This window comes from Geospiza fortis, unplaced genomic scaffold, assembly GCF_000277835.1.
Source record: "Geospiza fortis unplaced genomic scaffold, GeoFor_1.0 scaffold545, whole genome shotgun sequence".
Lineage (NCBI taxonomy): Eukaryota > Metazoa > Chordata > Aves > Passeriformes > Thraupidae > Geospiza > Geospiza fortis.
Genome location: NW_005054628.1, coordinates 130,222 through 149,543, shown reverse-complemented (window position 1 = coordinate 149,543; position 19,322 = coordinate 130,222). Strand labels below are relative to the sequence as shown.

Genomic DNA, 19,322 nt, shown 5'->3' with positions numbered 1-19,322 from the left:
AGGGAGGAAAGGGGTTTCCAGAAATGGAGCTTCCCGAAAAGGGGCTTCCAGAAAAGGGGCTTCCTTGGCAAATGCATGGGGAGCAGCTGATCTTAGTGCCTCACTGGCTGCTGAAATGCACTGTAGCAGGAGCCTCAGGCTGGAACAGCAGGGGCGACCATATCTGGGGTGGCAAAACAAAGTGTAGCAAGAACTCAAAGGTATGCCAGGAGCTGTGGGGGTCTCGGCAGACACAGGCTGTTGGGTAAAGGGTAGCACAAAGCACAAAGCAGTGGCAGAAGACAGCGGGACTGGGCAGTGGCAGCCAGGCTCCTTCTGGAGGGGGGACAGGTTGTAGTCCCAGATTTTCCCCTAAGGCACTTGAGCAGATGGGAAGGGTTGTTTGCAGTGTTGAAAAAGTCCCAGTTCAATGGCGGCTTCAACAAGCAAAGGCTTACCAAAGGGAGAAGCAGTGAAGAACAGAACCCTGCAGTGGTGGCAAATTCTCCCCACAGCAGCAGCCTGGCACCAAGACCATGACCGTCCCTCCTCTGATCCTGAGAGTGAGGGCGAGAGCTAAGGTGGAGCGCAGTCCCTCACTCCCCAGCCAAAATCTTGGAACATTTGTGCACTTCCTGAGAGAAAGCCCCCCAGCTTAGAGCCCCCCTCCTCCAAGCCACGTCTTTTGTCTCTTAAGTATCGTAGTTATCATCTCAGAGGAAACAAATGGGAGAAAATTCCATCTGAGAAGGAAAAAAAAAGGAAAAGTCCTAACCTCCAACATTCCTGTTGCACTGTACTGGCTCTGGAGCTTCTAATTCATGAGGTCTTTCTTATGTGTTATACTTAGAAATGGCATATGAAGCTCCTTTGCAGACTATTTGCACAAATTCTGCATTTCAGTCCAAAAGTACCATCAGCTGGACAATGACTAATCTGCTGTTTTCTGCTGGTGCTGTCGCGCAGTCCTAGGACTCATGACTGCTATGCTTCATAGGGCTGCAGCCAGATGCTCTACATGTTGAATGATGTAGTGTAGTGACAGTGGTCAGGCTTTTTCCATCCTGGGAAGTTTCCACACCTTGGCTGAACATGGCCTCTGTCAGAGCTGGTCATGCTTTGACATCCTTCTGCCTTTCTGCAGGGCACAAAGTTTTTCCTTACCCTCTTGGCCCATTCCCACTACTGGTACATGGATGTGCCTGCAGCAGCAGTTCTCTAAAGCCACAGGAGTATGAAAAACATGGTGATATTTTTTCATTTATTTCTTCGTTCTTGAAATGCTTTTCAGCTTCTCTACAAATTGGGAAGAAGACTTTCAGGAAGCTTACCTTAAAATCAAGAAGACTGATAAACATGAGTTGGGGTCCCCAGAGAAAGAATGCAGCAGAGTGGACAGTACTGTTTTGCAGCAGCAGAAGGCCCATCCACCACCATCCGACTGTCTATCTTTGTCCCACTGTCTCAGGGTGGACTGCATGTCCCGGGGCTTGCCACTGGTTTGTAGCAGCAGTGTTATTGGGAATCAGCCTTTGTTCTTTCCCCTCCTTACCTCTACTTCTGGGAGCATGATGGAACGGTCTGACCCCTTTAGGGCTAAAGCCGTATGTGGAGTGTAGAGACAGGTTTGTGTCAAAGAGGTGAGCTAACTCTCACAGGAATCCTTTGTTTTGTGTCTTTGTGTTTCATGGAGGTGAGAACTACGGCGGAGAAAGCTTATTTCATATTACATGAAGGAGGCATGTGTGTGATTCCCACCCTTTCCTCATGTTGTGACAGTCAGTGTGCGCAACATACTGCACGTGTGTGCATCCTTGGATGGCTGATCTGTGGTGTTTGTTTTTGAATGGGGCGAGGGCTGTCTGCTAAGAAGTGCTGTCAAGAAGTGTAGTTGATGGACGTTGGAATATCTGGTGAAATTTGTGAAGCAGTCATGCAATGTTCATTCATCTACCTTAGTTTCACTTAGGGCTGTACCATTTGTCTGCCCAAGTCTTGTGGTGGTAATAAACAGGGCTTGAAATTTTCTCCCCCACTTCTCTTTTTCCCCTCCCTTCTTCCACGTTTCTATGTTTCTTTCCTCTCATTTTCCTTCTTACCCTCCTTCTCTCTCTCTCTCTCTCTCTCTTTTTCTTTTCCCCTCCCCCCGCTCCAGCAAGGCTGATGGATATGCAGAGTATGTTAAGAAGCGAGCAATACTGTCACTGAGCTGATGGTGCTCAGTGACTCCTCGGGCTTCTGGCTGGTCTGTACTGCAGGAGCTTGACACCCTGACCACTGAGGCATAAAAAACAGAGAATTGGAAGCCTCAGCCTGACAGGCACTGGAGCATCCCCCAGAGAGGGTCCGCGATGTGTGTCTGTGTGTGAGTGTGGGGAGGAGGGCAGTGGGGATGGTGGGGGAGGAGGGCAAGACAGGAGAGGATGAAACAATGAAATGTCAGCCCATTCCCACCCACAGCCCTGCTGCAGCAGTGATAAACGCTTGGAAAGTGCTGCTGCCCACTCCATGGCATGCACAGCATCAGCATGGAATGGACTGTGTCTGTGCAGCTCCAGGAGAATAGGACAGGGGAGGGAGAGGGGGATGGAAGAAGGGAGGAAAGGATCAAGGGACAGGAGAGTGCTGGGAGAGCTGAAAATGAGGTGTCATGTTGTCCAAGGGGAGAATGCTTCCCCTTGGGATGAAGCTCTTGCAGGCATAAAACAGCTCATTGTGAGCTTTTTTCCAAGCCTGGAGTGCTCCTGGTGCAGGAATGACAGGACAAGCTTTTCTGTGCGCTCTGTGCAAAGAGCCCACAACAGCGATCTACATCTCCTGTCCTGTCCACTCTGTGCCTGGGTCCATGCACTGCACAGCTCTCAGGAAGGGTGTAGCAGCAAGGCTCACTCCCATCTGCTTTTGTGTGTCATGTCAGTCAGGCAGCACAGCTGTTTTGCGCAACTCAACCAGAGCTAAACCTTTGAAAATCTCACTTCCCTGTGGAAAGGAAGAAATGAGACCCCTGGGAAAGGTGGTGTGTGATAGCCTTCTTGTAGAACAGGTACCCAGAGAATGAAAGGATTTCAGTGTGCCACACATTGGCAGGAGAATGTGACCGTGACTTCAGGCCTGGGAAACAATTGTGACTCTCACAAGTGAAGTTCCCAGACAGACCTTTGCCTGTGTGCTTTGCAGGCTTGGGCAAATACCAGAAACACAGGCTGGGCCAGAGATGAGCAGGATGCCCAGGAGCTATAGAAGCAGGGAAAAATCAGGGAGGACTCTGGGTGAGACAACAGCCTCAAGTGTTTTGATGCAGAGGCAGAAAGGACATAAGAGAAGCTTCTGTGTCCTGCAGGAGAGAGAGGGATCCCTGTCTGGTGGAAGGCAATGGGGATGCTCTTGCCACTGGCTGCAGTATGTCAAGTGGCTGCAGTATGCTGAGCATCTCTTTAGGCATTGTCAACTTTGCTGTGCCTTACTCGTTTAGAATGAGCACTCTGACAGAGGTAACCTTCAGGCACTGAAGTCATCCATCAGCCATAGGGACAGAGCTGAGAAGAATTGTAGGTACTATGTACTTCCCTGTGAAGGAAGGTTTGAAACAGCTCAATTTTTCATGGCACAGGGTGAACTACTGCCATTCCTTAGAGGCAATAAGGAAAACCCTACTCTGAGCTTGTGAAGAGTTGTTGGCACAGCAAGGTGTGCTAAGTGTGGAAGCACTTGCTGCTGCATATTTTGGCCCTTCTCTCTATGGAAGCTGTGTTGGGGAGAGAGAGTAGGTTGCTCCTAGTAAGTGTCATGGGTCCAAAGGGCTGCAGAAAAGAAACAAGGAAGAGATGCTAACAGAGACTTCCTGTAGCAGACTAGTGATGGGCTGGTCCGGCTGTCAGCACACTCAGTCTGTTCATCTTGTGATGCAGGCAGAGAGGCAGCTTGTTTTCACTGAAGCAGAATCATGTGGAGATCAAGCCATCCTGGACCTTACCATATGTTTTGGTGACCAGAGCATCATCCCCTCTTCCCTGGCACCAGTGTGCCAGTAAACGGTCAAAACCATGGCTACTCACTGGCCAGGAGAGCCAGATGTGGTTTCCAGGTTGGGTCTATAGATTGTACGGGACAAGGGTGCTTGAGCTGCTCAGGACACACTGTCAGGGGTCCACTGCCTAGCTGGGGTTATGGCAGCTCCTGGATATGGGGTCATGGCTATGCCAGCGCCAAGGACCAAAGCAGGCAAAGGTCGTGGCAAGGATCTGCTGTGGCCTGTCAGCCCTCAAATCTTGCCTTAGGAAACATACCCTTTCTCCTGCTGTGCCGTGCTTTTATATATTTACATGTGGGAGAGGGAGAAGGGAAGGAGGAACAAAGAGAGAGAGGAGGAAATCTGTAATTCAAGGAATATTTCCTAATAAAACAGCAGCAGTGTTGGCATTTGTGTGGTGGAGGGGCCAGGTCACAGCCCCATGGTGCAAGGCTCTGTTCTGAAGACCTTGCAACTGAAGTATGAAGCAGGTGACATATGAAGAGAACAAACAGATGGGAAGAATGCGAGCTGATGGGGAGATAAATAGCCATAATTTTTCAAGCATTTTTTGTGCTTTTATCTGCAGGGTTCAAATCTGTCTGAAACTAAAGCAAACATCCCTCTCCTTGGGTTACAGTGTTGGAGAAATATCTGTGACCATGACAAGTTTTCCATGAAGGGTATCCAATTTCTAGAAACTGTCTGGTACGTCTTATCCTGCAGCAGAGACCATCTGGACAGCTCTGTCCTTGTATTGTGCTTCTCACCTGAGTCCTGTAGGGCTGGAGAGGCAAAGGCCAGCCCCATCAGTGTGTCCCAGAGGCCTGGGCTGCAGCACAAAAAAGACACGTAAAAGATGTGTGCACCATTTACTTAATCCTTTATTCCATATTCCCCTTCCTCAAGGTAGAGTGTCCACCAGTGCTTTTACTGTGGCTGTCAGTAGAGCAGAGCACACACTGGAGAGCCCCTTTACATCAAAATGGTAACTGTCATCTCAAATCAAATGACCTTTTATTCTGTCTTTATCTCTTTAACTTAGGGAGCGAGTTTTCTGGGAGCCCATACAGCCACCCACAATATTCAACATACAACGACTCCTGGAGGTTTCCCAACCCTGGACTCCTGGGTAAGTGTTCACCCCTGTCTAGAGAGATCAGTGCAAGGTGTGCAGTGTTTGTCCAGCCCTGGGATGGGCAGAATGTGTGTCCTAGCTTGTCCTCAGTCATGTTTAGACCCAGAATGGGACTGCAGGTCCCCACTGGGATGCATGATTACTCTTGGTTCACTTTGCCAACAAGACGGCCCAAATGTCTTGTCTTCCTGCTTCTGACAAAAATCCATCCAGAGACATAGAGTATTGCTGGAAAGCAGGGTCACCAAGTTTTTTGAGGGTATGGGACCCTGTTCAGACAAAACTTGTGATGTCAGTTTGCTTGCAGCCAATTGTAAGCTCCACTGCTTCCTATGACATTGCTGCTTGCTTGTGTGTGTGCTTTGCATTTCTCCCTGATCTCATGTTGTGTTTGCTTCCCAGTTGTGTGTATGCCCACTCCATCTCTCCTCAGCAAGAGACCACTGGTACAGCCTCACTGATGCCAGCATGGTCCTTATGAGCAATGGGAGACAGAAGCCCTGTAACTCCTGCAGGATCATGGCCCTCATGTGAAGGATAAACATAATCCATTTTACACCCCGTCAAAAGCTGGCCCACTTTGACCTTATATACATGTAGCATGCAGTAATTAGAATTTTTCCCTGCATAATTTGCATGGATGAGGTAAGTAAAATACCAATTAATTGTCATCTCTCAACACAGGAGTAGCATGCCTTAGAGATTTCCAGATTTATGGATGACAGGGCTGTTATATGTGACCTCCAGCAGTGCAATAATTTTGAATTTTTGTCATACTTTTTTCATCCAGTTTCTTTGTTTTAAGTAATTGAGTCCCCATGTAATTGAACCACCCAGGCTGTATTCATCATGGTTCTTGTCCTTAAACAAATCCTTCGGGAGCAATAGACAGCCTCTGCCTCTCATGCCATGGTGCTGGTATAATGCTGTTATTTGCTGTGCCACATTTAAGGGTTTGTTAGCGCTTCCATCATAAATCAACAGACAGATCTTCAGCTAATATGGATGGGCATAGCTGCACAAAGCCAGGGGAGTCCCCGTGCTTAAACCCACTGTTTCCATGGCCACAGCCAGTGGTGCTGGCAGAATTTTGGTTGAGCAGCATGGGGAAGATGCTTTTGCCAGAGGCAAGAGCACACACCATGCTTTCTTCATTTCTCATTTTGCAGCTCCTTTTGAATCAGGAAAGCTGCTTCAGCAATGCTCTGCATCATGGATAGGCCTGGGAAGCCAGGTTTTGTGTAAAACAACAACAACAACAAAAAAAACCCTTAAAAAAGAGTTTCCTTCTGAAGTGTTAAAGAAATTGGCATGATACTAAAAGTAAATGACAACCCAGCTCTCATCCTGCTCTTCTGCATGAAGACAGGACTTCTGGAGAGGCTCCTGGGCTGTTTACTATCTTCCTGCCTGGGGATATTCACCTCCATTAGAAGGGTGTGCACTCTTTCTGGAGCCGCCCCAAAGCCATTCCTGAGCAACCCCACCAGTGTGGGCAGTGGCCCTTCCATTCTGTCAGCAGTAGGTTGCAGCCATGGCCTGCTCAGCTCTTTATTGGAGGTGATGGACCTGTACCAGCTCAGAGCATGCTGTCCACAGTGTTGGGCAGGGTAGGTCCCTGTGATGCCTTGAAGATGCTGAAGATGGGTAGGTCTGGGTCAGCAGAAGACTTTATACAGAGGCCAGTCATGAGACAACTGCTTGCTGCCAGGACCTTTTACCTGTGCCATATCCTTTTTTCTGCACTGATCCTCTTTTTCTCATTTCCTTTTTGGATCATGCATTTTGGGGGCAAATTCTGACTGATCTTTGACATATGAACGGTTATGTGTGCTTCTTACAGCAAAGCTAATTCCCTGGCTGGAGGGGATTTCTTCAGCAGATTTCTTCATGCATTTACCCAGCAGCATGCTGTGAACGTGTGTTTAAATGAGGCAAGGGCAAAAAGAATCAGAGGCTATAATATTTTTCCAGAAACTGTAGCTTTTTTGAAATTGAAGTGTTTCATGCTATAATGTCAATGCTGATTTTTTTTTTCTGTTGGAAAACGTAAAACATATAATCTTGGCTTCCTTATTTTTGTCCTCTTCAATATACTTTGTTTCAGCATTAAAAAAAAAAAAAAGAAGCATGAGTTTTTGTTCTGCAGCGAGCCTAAAGATGAACTTACCATTTCAGTTCAATCTGATCACAGAACTGGGGGGGCTGGAGTTTCCTGGAGAGGGAATCCCCTGTCTGACCATGGGTAGGTCCAGGTACTGTGGTATGATCTGATCAAGAATGTGTCTGCAATCAACTACAGTCAATGGGTCAGATGTCTCTTGTGCCTTACAGAGATCCCTCTTATCCACAGCTCTACCTTTGTCACTCGAAGGCTGATCCTACAATCCCTTCTCCCTAATGCCTGCTAATCCCACTGGTACTTTAGGGCAAGTAGGAGTCTGTGGCAGGGCCTTTAAACCTGCTCCAAGTCTCCCTGCACGCTCAGAAGGTGCTGTGTGATGAGCCTGGGCACACGCAGTGGAGAATAGGTTAATTTGAACTATATCCAGGATGCTTCCACTCCTCTCAGGAGTATACGTGAGTGCATTTAGTAATTCTCTCCCAAGAATAAGCTCTGGCAGTATCAGCCTCAAAGCAGAAACCTTGACAAAATTAATCAGGACTGGTACATTGCCTGACACAGTTTGTTTTACAAAGTCCTGCTCCTTTCACTGAGATGAAAGTGTAATACTGTAAGCACTTAGCAGCACCTACATTCAATTAATTCCCTGTGCTGGCAAGGAAGAATTGCACCACAGCAATCACACAAGTCTGAGACCTGTGAAAGAGGAACTAAAAGCAGAAATGCCATGATTTGCAAGTGGAGGAAAGGATACTTGGATTGAAAAATTATATCTGGGGGAGAGTAAAAAGAGAGAGATGAGAATACTGAGAAAGCTTTGGTTTTTAGTCCCCAGTCTTTGTCCCGTATGTGTGGAGCAGCAAGGAGGGGTGTGTGGTGGTGTCTTCAGGGGAAGGCAGAACCATGTTCATGCAGACACTGGGAATAGGTTGTCTGGCCCCAGCAGAACACCAGCTACTCACCATTACCCTGCTGTCTGCTCTGCCCTGGCTTTGATGCTTCTCACCTCTGCACCACACACCAAGCCTCTTCTGTCCCAGCTGTCGTGAAACCAGTGCAGATGGGGGAATGTGCTCCCTCTGCTCTGGGGCAGTCCCAAATTCTGTGCCCCATGGCTCCTGGGGAAGAGCAGACAATCAAGCCACAGTCCTTTAGAATGGTCAACAGAAGCAGGGGCAGAAGTCAGTTATCTGCTGCAGCTTTGCAGTGTCTTCATGTTCTTGCATCCTGCATCACCCTGGTGGCGCCCACACCTCTCTTGGTGTCAGAGAGAATGTTTGCTGTGGGGAATGACTCAGTCTGACCTCAACCACAGCAAGAGTGAGGACAGTCCCCAAGTTCCTGCGGGAATGTGCTGGGAAGAGGACATAAACCCTGGCCACTTGTATGGTCTGGCTTAGTGGCTGAAGTGGGTATCTCCATCTCATAGCCAGACAAAGAGTTCAGGGAAGGAACATCTTTTTCCTTTATTTTTTTCCCCATATTGTCCTGCAAATGACCTGCAAGCAGTACAGTGCAGGGATGCACACAGAGGCACATGCATGAGCGCATGAGAGGCAAACATGCATGTCTAGGGCTCAGGCTGTTGGCACGTACTGGTGGACACCAGCATAGGATCAGCTCAACATGTGCCTGGTAAGGACAGATAACAGCAACACTGTCTAATGAAGAAAAAAAGTCAGTTTTGGTTGTCTTGTAGCATTTGCCTGAATCCTGCTCACTGTGGGTTCTGTCTGATGCAGTTTCCCTGCTCACATGCAGATGTGATCCCTGTGCGTGGGCTGGGGGGGTTTGGCTGCACCATCCCCGGGCCATGTCTGCCAGTTCTGGCAAGGCATCATGCAAGGGCAGGGCTTGGAGTCTCTCAATTAGGATTAGATTCAATTCCTCTGTGGGATTCTGTGGAAAGATTAGAGAACAAGTAGGCACTAGAAATGACTGTGTCAAGAAGTAAATTGATGATAGCATGAATTAGAAAGGAAAAATGACAGAAGGATGGACTAGTCTGTTCTGGATGGGGGCATGGTGACAGGAAGAGTGAGTGATTTCATTTTTCACTTTAAATACAAGCTTATTTGATTGCACAGCTGAAAGGCAAACTGGCAAAATCTAACTTGAGAGAAATGCAAGGCCTTTGGAATGCATGGGAGAAATATTGGGCTTTTTGTAGCTGCATTGAGTCAGAACAGATGTAGAGGAAGAGGGAGTGTGAAAACAAAGGCTCTGACCCTCAAAAGACCCCATTTACCCCAAAACCTCAGAAAGCACTGCATCCAGCTCTGGTGGGACCCACACACTGCTCCATGAGTCAAATTGTTTGGTGCCGCTGGATTCCACCTGTGTGTTTTTCCTCCTGCCTGAGCTGAGCTGCCATGACTAGTGCTAGTGCTGATGCCAGTGGGGACTGGGATCTCTGATGACCACCATCACTGCCTGCTCCACATTGAGCTCCTGGTGCTGTGGTGGGTGAGGACAGCATTCCACCTGCCTCTGCACTGGCCTGTGAGCTGTTTTACCTCAAGGTACTGCCTGCCATGATCCCCAGGGACGTCTGTGCAGCTGGACTGGCCATGAGGGGACATGGGCCAACAAACTGGGCACCCCAAGAGGGCAGCTCCCGAAGAACATCCTCAAAACCCCAGCTAGACATGGCATGCACATTTCAAGGTTGCCTTTGCTCATTCAAGAGTAGCCAATTCAACCAGGGAAGTTTTATCTGCTTTCAGTGGCTTGAGTTTGGCTGGGATATGAAGTATACAGCATTTAATTTTAGGCTACCCATGAGAATGGTTTTCACTGTCCTTGTGAAGCTTTCCAGTATTCTCCAGGAAATACAGCTCGTGAGGCTGGGGCTCCTTAACCTGATGTCAGTTACCTGGAAGAAGACTATCTGTCCAACCCAGGATAGCAGTTGTGGTGCCTCAACTGATAACACAAGACTACACTTGTGTAAACATAAGTGGAATGATGACCTACTGAAGGGATCTGCTTTAACACCATTGACTATGGCTTAAATTATTTTTGCTTTTAGTAAATAAACCTAGGTCAGATTGACTCCTGCCTAGGAGTTTGTATAAAGACATCTTTGCAAGTGTTTATCCCGGTCAGTGATTTCACGGACTCTCTTTGAGTATTCTTGTGTACAGTAAAACTGTCTTTCTAGTCAGCTAGGACCACACTCCTGAAGATTGCTTTACTTTGTTTAAACACTTCACAGTGGGTTTGTCTGATTTTGGATGTCTGCATCAGTAAGGATGCAACTGAGGACAACACAGACCCACACACTGTGTACAAGCTCCTGTTTTGCCACAGCACAGTTCAGGAGACACATTCCAGTAGCCAAAGTCCTCTGTTTCTGATCCCTCAAGGTTCCAGAATCAGAGTGCCACATGCTGTGGTAGGATACTGACCATGATGAAGTTTTCTTCTCTGACCAACTGTGCTGAGCAGCACATTACACATATTGGGCAAGAGCAAATGCTGCCTGTGCTCTGTTTTTTGGTTGTATCAGCTTGTGCTCCTTTGGAAATGAAAAGCTGGAGGCTGGTGATGAAAGCTGAGCTGATCTCCTGATGTGGCTCTCTGGACAAAAGCAGCCTAGAAGGAACAGCTGGGCTTGCCTGTCAGATTGAGCCTGTTGGACCCACGGCAGTGAGGTAGCCCTGCATTTTGCTAATGGTTAACAGCAAATTACCCTGATTTTAGGGATTAGGGTAGCCTAAAATCCCTGTGTGATTCTCACTCTGTGCCTGGGCTTTTGAACCAGCAGCCCTCAAGTAATCACTCAGATAATTTTGGAGTGAACAGCAAAGTGTTCCTCGGGAGGCTGTACAATAAGAGGAGACAGCAGGAGGCTCTCCAGCCTCCCAGAGGGGAAGGCTTTTGACTCAGCTCAGAGCACGTTATCAACAGCACCAGGCATGCCAGCTGGGTTCCCCTTCCAGCTCCAGAGGGTGTGCAGGGCCATGGTGGTAGAATGACTGGGGCACTGCTACACTCAGGCCATGCCTAGGGGCTGGGCAACCATTGGACCTGCAGGAGCAGTGTTTGCTAGTCTGGGATGGGAAGGGAACAACCAAAAAATGCACCTCTGGCTTCACTGCCACTGATGCTTTCCTAAGGGGTCCACAGTCCCCACTGAGGTGGTGGCATCACCTTTTCCTGGTGGGGCCAGCTCCTCTGTGTCACTGAAGCAGCAGAAGTCACTGCTTCTGCAGCAAGTCACATCCAGGGCTGTGAAGACCCTTCACAGTGTCTGATAGACTGCTGTCCCATGTGTATTGAAGGCAGGGAGCTTAGGATGGAAGGCAGCTCTCAGACAGGGCCACTCATGAAAACAAACCCTGCAGCCCTTACTACTCCAGAGCTGTTACTTGCATTGGCTCATTGTTGCTCATCCAAACCTCCCTGATGGTCTCAGATGAATGTGGCTGAGTATGAGTCCTTCCAGAGGGGTTTTTCCACACTGTGATGTGCCTCACATCTCTTGCATGTGAAACTGGTGACTTCCAGACCAAACTGGTAGCACCTTGAAGAGAGAAAATTCCCTTTTTGTATAAAGACATTTTGTATAAGACAAAATATTTGCTTGTTTGTATTACTGTAAGAGTAGCTTAAGCATAAACAGCAACACTGTACAAGAATGAAGTCAAAACACATCCAAAAGTGTGTTTTGAAATTGGTGCACTGATTCAAAGAAACTGGTGACTTCCAGACCAAACTGGTAGCACCTTGAAGAGAGAAAATTCCCTTTTTAGGGTGGATTGGAGTTGCTTTCATTGCAGGTGTGCTTGGAAGGTTTCTTAAAACTGGTGCTGGCTGGACAGTTTGGTATCTCTGGATACCAAAGACTCTTCCTCATTCAAACAAATAGTCCTGGCAATCCTTGGGTAATCATCCTACCCACCAGTGCTTAGCCCTGCAGGACAGAGAATTTTCACCAATATTTTTCAGACCTTTTCTTGGTAAACAAGTGCTTTCATTGAAATAATTGGAATACTTTGGGGGTCAACCTCCTCCTTCTAAAAGGAGGGGGAAAATTAAAAGAAGTCAGAGTATGGTAGTATGTTGGGGTTGGAATATCTTGATTTTCTGTTCTGAAAAGTAATTAACTTCTTTTCATGAAGTAAATGAAGTTGATGTTTTGAGTGAAGGAATGGAAGAAGGTATTGAATGGCAAGCAGCAATGCAGAGCAGTGCTAGCCTTCTTCTCATGCAGAATGAATGAATGAATGCAATTTTCATTCTATTTACCCAGCCTTCATTGAAGCTTTGGCTGGAGTGCTCTCTATCACCCATTGTCAGAACACTGCAAGCTGGCAGCTCTCCACCTTTGTCTTCCTCACAGTGGTCTCATCTCTCACAGGCTCCCCCTACTACTACAGCGCTACAGCCCGTGGAGCAGCCGCACCAACTGCTGCCGCCGCCTATGACCGCCACTGACGCCGGCGCTCAGGGCATCGGCGCTGACGGCACACGCATCTGGGAGAGCCGCGACGACTCATCTTGCTGCCACCATGCCAGCCTCTCCAAAAGGGAAGGAGAAAGTACCTAGTAGGAACATGATCATTGAAATTTTGCTCTTAAAGCTTGTTGAACTGATTATTGTATTCTTAAATCTGGTTGGGTCCTGAATCAAACAGAGAAACAGGAGGAAGTGGCACTCCTGGAGCTCTGTGTGGTCAAAACTGTGTGGTAGCTTCACGTTCTTTGCAGCCGGCTGGCCACTGCTTTAATCGCCTGCGGGTGCCATGGCTGTATCTGGGGATAAGGAAGAGGTGTGAGCAGCTCCCCTTGGGGCAGCTCCCTCTTGCTGCACACTGAAACAGGCTGTGAGACTTAAGGCAATTTTCTTTTCTTCTTCTTCTTCTTTTCTTTTTTTCTTTTTTTTTCTTTTTTTTTTTTTTTTGTGTGTGGCAAAGAAAAAATCAGTCTGCTCAACTTTACGCAAGCACACCACTGTAAATATTTGCTTGTTTGTATTACTGTAAGAGTAGCTTAAGCATAAACAGCAACACTGTACAAGAATGAAGTCAAAACACATCCAAAAGTGTGTTTTGAAATTGGTGCACTGATTCAAAGAACTCAGTAAGCTTTAAGCAACTTTGAACCAGGTTAACACTCATTGTAGCTGTATTTTGGGCTGATGTTGTTTCTATATAGAGCATCCTATTTGACAGTTGTGTGTGATCATGCTATATGCTGGTATCAAACACATGGGCAACTGAAAGACATAGGCAATCTTGTGATACTTTACTGCTTAATATTAATTTCTGTTCATTTGTCATCATACTAAACACTGGAACAAATTCACTGGTTTCAAGTTAATTCCAGGAAAGAATTCCTAAATAACAGTTGACACCTTACATATATCTCTACAGATTGTGTGCTAAATCCCAGTCATGAAAACCCCAAGGGGAAGGCGGAGAAATACTGTGGTTATGATTTTTGTTAAGTGCATATATTGAGTGGGGGGTATCAGGCATGAGGGCAGCTGCACTCACTTTCCAAGCCAAGCTGAAAGGGAAATTACTTGTTTCGGGGTGTCTGTACATTTCTGTGAAGGCATTGCAGATTCCAGCACTGTAGTCCAGACATGCCTGAGGGGACTTTTGCTCTGCTAATTCTGTGTTTCTTCCCTCCTACTTGAATAGGAAGCACTAATAGTCACACGTTTCAATATGCACCTTGTGGGGGGCTAAATTAAGAGAGCAGAGCAGCTATGAATGACCACTAAGGAGCTACACCAATCACTGCCTCTCCATGGAGCCAGGAGAACTGCTGATCTCTCCCTGAAGCCTCCCCCTAGCCCAGACCAAGGCACAGACAACCCCAGCCATATAAGGATGATGGGCATGACCCCATCCCTTCCCTCCTGAGGGCAGTGGAGAAGCCCCCTGGTCCTGTTAAGATGAAGACCTGGCTGTAGCCTCCTTACTCCCAACCCAACCATCCTCATCCACCCAGAGCTGCCTGGGCTCTTCTGTTGGTGGTTGCCTGCAGAAGAAAGGCTGTTGGTGTCAAACTTGAGATGCACTCCTGTGGAGGAACATTCAAGCAGGTATTCACCAGGTTCCAGCTGCACAAACCTTTCTCTGGCAGCTGCTGAGTTAACACTATTCTCTCTTTTCCCTTCCCACCTCATCACTTGTGCTGCATATCTGGTATCTGTAGTGGCTACTGATCTGCTGAGAGATTCCTTCTCCCATTCCAGTGGCATCTTCTCATGGTATGGAAATGCAGCCATCATTTCCAAGTTTCCAGGGCAGATGTGTTCCAATCCTTAGCATGGAGACATCCAGGTCCCACTAGCTCAGTGACATTTCAGCATGATGTTCATAGGTCCCATCAGGGATTTTAGCCAGAGTCTTTTAAACTAACCCAGAAGTAAGTTTTGTGATAAACTTATCAGTGAAATGAGTGCTATTTTTATTCTTCCAGCAATTAATTATTGATACACACTTGTTTTTCACAAAAGACAAATTACAGCATGGAAAATTTATACAAGGAATCTTCTGAAGCCCTGATTTGGGTTCATAACTCTCTGCATACCCCATGATTGCTTTCACTCCTTGGACAATACTGGAAAGGGCATTTTTGTCCCTGTGCACGACCCTGGCCAAGGGGTGTGCATTGTCTCCACTCTAAGCACATGCACCTTCTCTGTGAGCTCAGGAAGGGCTGTGTCTGTCCAGTGCCTTTGCTGAAGAGATGAGAAACAAGGGTTTGACCACCATTGCTGGTGATGTATCTGGAGCAGAGGTGTGCTGAGTTACACTAGCTGTTGGGACACCATCAGGCTTGCCTAAAAAAGTGTGTATGACCAGTGAGGGAACTGCAGCTCATTGGCATTGGGTCCTTCACCCACTCTGCCTACTCTCCTGCAATCACATTACTTTTACTTGTTTCCTCAGCAGCATGAATTTTATGACCTACATTAATTCAGATAATGTTGAGAAGACCAAACATGAGATTTCAGCAGATGTTATATCTATATTCATGCCAGAAGTGCTTGTAGTTGGGCTGGGGACTTTAGAAAGACATGACAGGTGTGTTTCCTCCAGGTGATGGATGTGTGAATGTGCTCAGGCCTGACTGGTCTCAAGGCTTTCATCAGGGCAGCCCTTGGCCTGCCAGGCATACTGGTGGGCTCCATCCCAGGTACTCTGGATGCACAGACAGCTACTGAGGGGAAACCCAAAACTCCCACCCTTGTACATGTGAAGCAGGGACTTGTGCCTGACCCATCTCCCAAAACATGGCAGCCATGGCTCACTCACATCTGCTGGGACATCTATCTGTCATGAACAGCCAGTACCAGGTAGACCATGGAGTATTCATGCCATGCTGCTGGAAATGGCGCTTCTTGACAGTACTTTCTGGTTGCGGGAATATTTCACCTGAGATTTACGAACTGATTTCCTCAGAAAGACTTTCTGAGGAAAGTCTTCATAGTGGGAATCCTCCTCCTTGGGGGGCATCTTTGAAAGCCACTGTTGGTAGAAGGTGGTCATCTGGGGAGGACAGAGGATTGCCTGCCTCCATCCGTCTCTGTGGCCTCACTGTTTCATGGGGGAGGGGCTACTGTGTGAGGTGGAGATGGGAAGCAAATGATCCTTAGGGGCTGCAGGGAGGGGAGACAGCCAGTCCAGTGCTAGGGTTTGGGGTGCCCTGCTAATCCTTTCCTTCAGTGCCCTGCGGAGCAGTGAATCATTACTAAACCCTTGCAGAAATCAACCCCATGAAGTGCCTTCAGGCAGTTTCAGCACTGAACTCTGTTACAGGCTTGGTTAGATGGAGGGTTTTCCAGTACTTGACACTCCAGCAATAATTTTATCAAATACATTGCTGACACAGGCTAAGAAATTAAATCTGAAAGGTGAAGAGGAAAAATGCTGCTGTAAGACTAAGTCAATAGAGGCCAGAATCAGGATTGCATGAATGAGGGGAATTTTGACTTGTCAAGGAAACCTTCAGTTAAATGCAGTCGGACTATGACAACAAGGAAGACACAAAATGTTGTGGACACTGAGTTTGTTTATCATTGTGTCTGAAGGTTCAGTTATGGACATATTATTGTTAGGCAGCTCTACTGACTGCAGAGCTCTGGATGTCTCAAGACTGGATCAACAGATCAGAAGTTTTCTTTGATCACTGTTGAAGTAGAAAAACAATGGGGGTCTGGTGTCATGGGGCCAGAGAGTGACTGTTCTTTCCAAGATGTCTGAGAAGTTCTCTGATTGGACTGGCAGTTGGTACAACAACATCAGTGCTTGAGGCACTTGGAAAAGAGATGGTGAGGAAAGAAGCAGCACCAGGGTACATGGAGCTCACAATCTGTCACCCCTCCTTGACTCCCTGTGACTGAGTCCTCTTGGTGCTGCAGTGAGGGCAGTGCAATGGGAGACAGCAGCATGGGGAGGTGGGGAGGTGTGATAGCCCCACTGTGCCAGGTCTTAGCAGCTACCAGATGTTGATAAATGCTTTGCTATGCTGGTCTTAGCTAATGGGGTTATATTCCTGGTTTTCTTTTTCTTTAATTTATGTATTTTACACATCCTTCAGTTTGAAGGAGAAAGGAAGCCATGTAATGTTCTTGCTCATTTCCAGACGTGGGTACCCACAGCTTCAAGAGCTGTGGCCTGTAGTAGAGTCAATTTGTGTAGCTGTCACTGGCTCCAACATAGCTCTGACCAAGTGTCCTTCCCAGTACCTTGCTCTTCTCTGCATGCATGTGCCACTAGGAAGCATGAGGCCCAAGAGGTAGCAGAGCACTAGGCTGACCCACCCCATGACTCTGTCCCAGCAAATTCTAGAAAAACCTGGTTTTTCTTCTGGATTCATTGATGAGATGTTAGATGACCAGCAGCTCTTGGCTAACATGCCCCGAAGTCTCGCTAGGCGTGCGTGATGGTCACATGTGGGTGCTGTTAGGCAGGGCTGGGCCAGGCAGCCTGCACTGACAGAGGCACTGGGCACGCATTCTGAGCTGCAGCCAACCGCCGCTCCGCTCTGGAGGCAGAGTGCTCAGTAGCAACACAAGGCTGGGGATGCCAGCTAGGAAGCCCTGCAGTTTCTCAGATCTGCTCTTATCACAGGTACATGTTACCACAGTATGACAAACGAAAGGATCTGAAAGGATCAAAAGCAATTAATGATCTTTTTTTGATTGAGTTAATGAGACTTGACATGCAAATGCTGAGTGAAAAGCATGTCAAAGTGGTGTCCACATTGCTCACCTTGGCATCACAGCTGGCATAGGTGTCAGCTCCAGCAGTGGCCTCCCTCACCAGTCCCATGAAAGGCTCACAGAATGCAGAAGCTGCATGGTGGGAGCCAGACTGAAAGGACTGAGTTGGACACAGCTGCAGCATTTCTGGGTGACCAGGCATGCATGTAGGAATTTCTGTCTACACACCTGTATGTGTAGGCACACTTGAGTATCTCAGAAGCTTGCAGGGGTTGTGGAGACGTGGATCCTAGTCCTGCATCAGCCCCAGACCCCACCCAGCCAGACCCCTGTGTCCAGGGTTTCTGGCTCTGCCTTGTCTAAATTAGGTGGGAGAAATGGCCGGTGGGCATTTAGACCTGCCTTTCCATTTGCTCAGCCTCTTGTGGGGAAAAAATCTTGTCCTGGTTTTTCACTTTCTGTAGTGGCCTTTGTACATTTTGAAATTACAGAAACTCATTTCATTGCAAATGGAATTCCTTTCCAAGAAAAAAAAGGACAAACTTTTTTTTCTTACAGACAAACAACTATGTATTAGGGACTTCTAGCATCAAAGAAATACATATCTATTGTATCCACCAAAGTCTGCAATGCCTGCATTGAACCTTACTTCTTTAAAAAGAGAGGAAAAAGAAAGAGAGGGAGAAAAAGAAATGCCTCCTCACCTTGAGAAGTACTTACAAACAAAAAATAATTTACAAAAAAAATCCTAAAAATAACAGTTGAATTGCCTTTGAAAGTAGGGGATAACATCTGTTGCAAAACAGATGAAAAAATGCTTCTTAAAATGTGTATGTTTTGTATTCTTTTTTTCTAGTAGGAAAAGAACAAACTTGAAATCTTGGTGTTTTTTCCTTAGTGCTGTGTGTTGCTTTTGTGTGTTATAATATTTGAATGTAATTACAGCGGTGCCAATTTGCCAAAGATGTCGAACATTATTTTGGGGATTTTATTTTGGGTTTTGTTTTGGGTAGCGGAAAGGGAGGTGGGCTGGGGACCAGGGGTGCTAAGGCATGGGTCAAAAAGGAGGGGCCATTTGAAGGGGTTTTTTTCTTCCTTTCTTTTTTTTTTTAATTCTTTTTCCTGTCAATACTGGAATTTGTGATTTTATTCTAAGTTAAATGGTTGACTGCAACACTTTTTATTTTTAGATTAGTTGAAGAAACATGCAATAAGATTGGCGTAGTTCAATATCTGTGTGTCTTTTCATGAGAGTGACTGTTACTTGTGGACATTTGGTTTTATGTAACCTTTATGTGAGATAATTATTTGTAAATATTTACCATAATTTTATTGGTTCCTAAAATAAAAGTAATTTTTTTAAGTTCAAAATGCCTGATTTCACTCTTGTCCTCACCTTGTGTCCTGCCTTTCTCAGGAAAAATCACCAGGTAGTTGCATTTGAAGTGGGACATCGAAGGCCCTCAGAACAAAACATCCATTAGAGATGGTCATTCATTGCAGCCCAGTGTCACCAAACACCCTCCCCAATGCAGCATGGTTGGACCCAGTAAGGTGCTCCATGCTGTGGCAGAGCTCAGGCCACCACAAAATTATGAGGTCAGTGGTGGTGAAGGGTGTCAGGTTCTCAAGTGTTCCTGGTCCTGTGGACTGATTGTTCTCCCCATGGAGCAGAGGCACCCTCCAGGACAACCCTAGGTGCAAGACAGAAGGGTTTGCTGGGGACTGGAGTCAGGTACTTTTCAGAAGAACCTGAAGGCATCTCTCCTGTCTGAAGACCACAGTGGTTTGCTAAGGCCTTCCCTGCTTTGGAGCAGGGCTCTGTTGTATTGCCAACCATTCTTCTGTGGGACGGGGTGTCCTCTGGCTGCTGAGGGAAAGA

The 19,322-nt window shown here is 47.0% G+C and overlaps 1 protein-coding gene across 1 annotated transcript in view; it reads left to right on the top strand.

Moving 5' to 3' along the window:
• PAX5 (paired box 5) overlaps positions 1-18,811 on the top strand; it is a 133,385-nt gene extending 114,574 nt beyond the window's left edge. Inside the window, exons 10-11 of the mRNA XM_031064791.1 lie at positions 5,034-5,120; positions 12,617-18,811. Coding sequence (XP_030920651.1) covers positions 5,034-5,120; positions 12,617-12,693 — 164 coding nt within the window. The 3' untranslated portion in view covers positions 12,694-18,811. The remainder of the gene's footprint in view (positions 1-5,033; positions 5,121-12,616) is intronic.
• Positions 18,812-19,322: the final 511 nt, after the last annotated feature.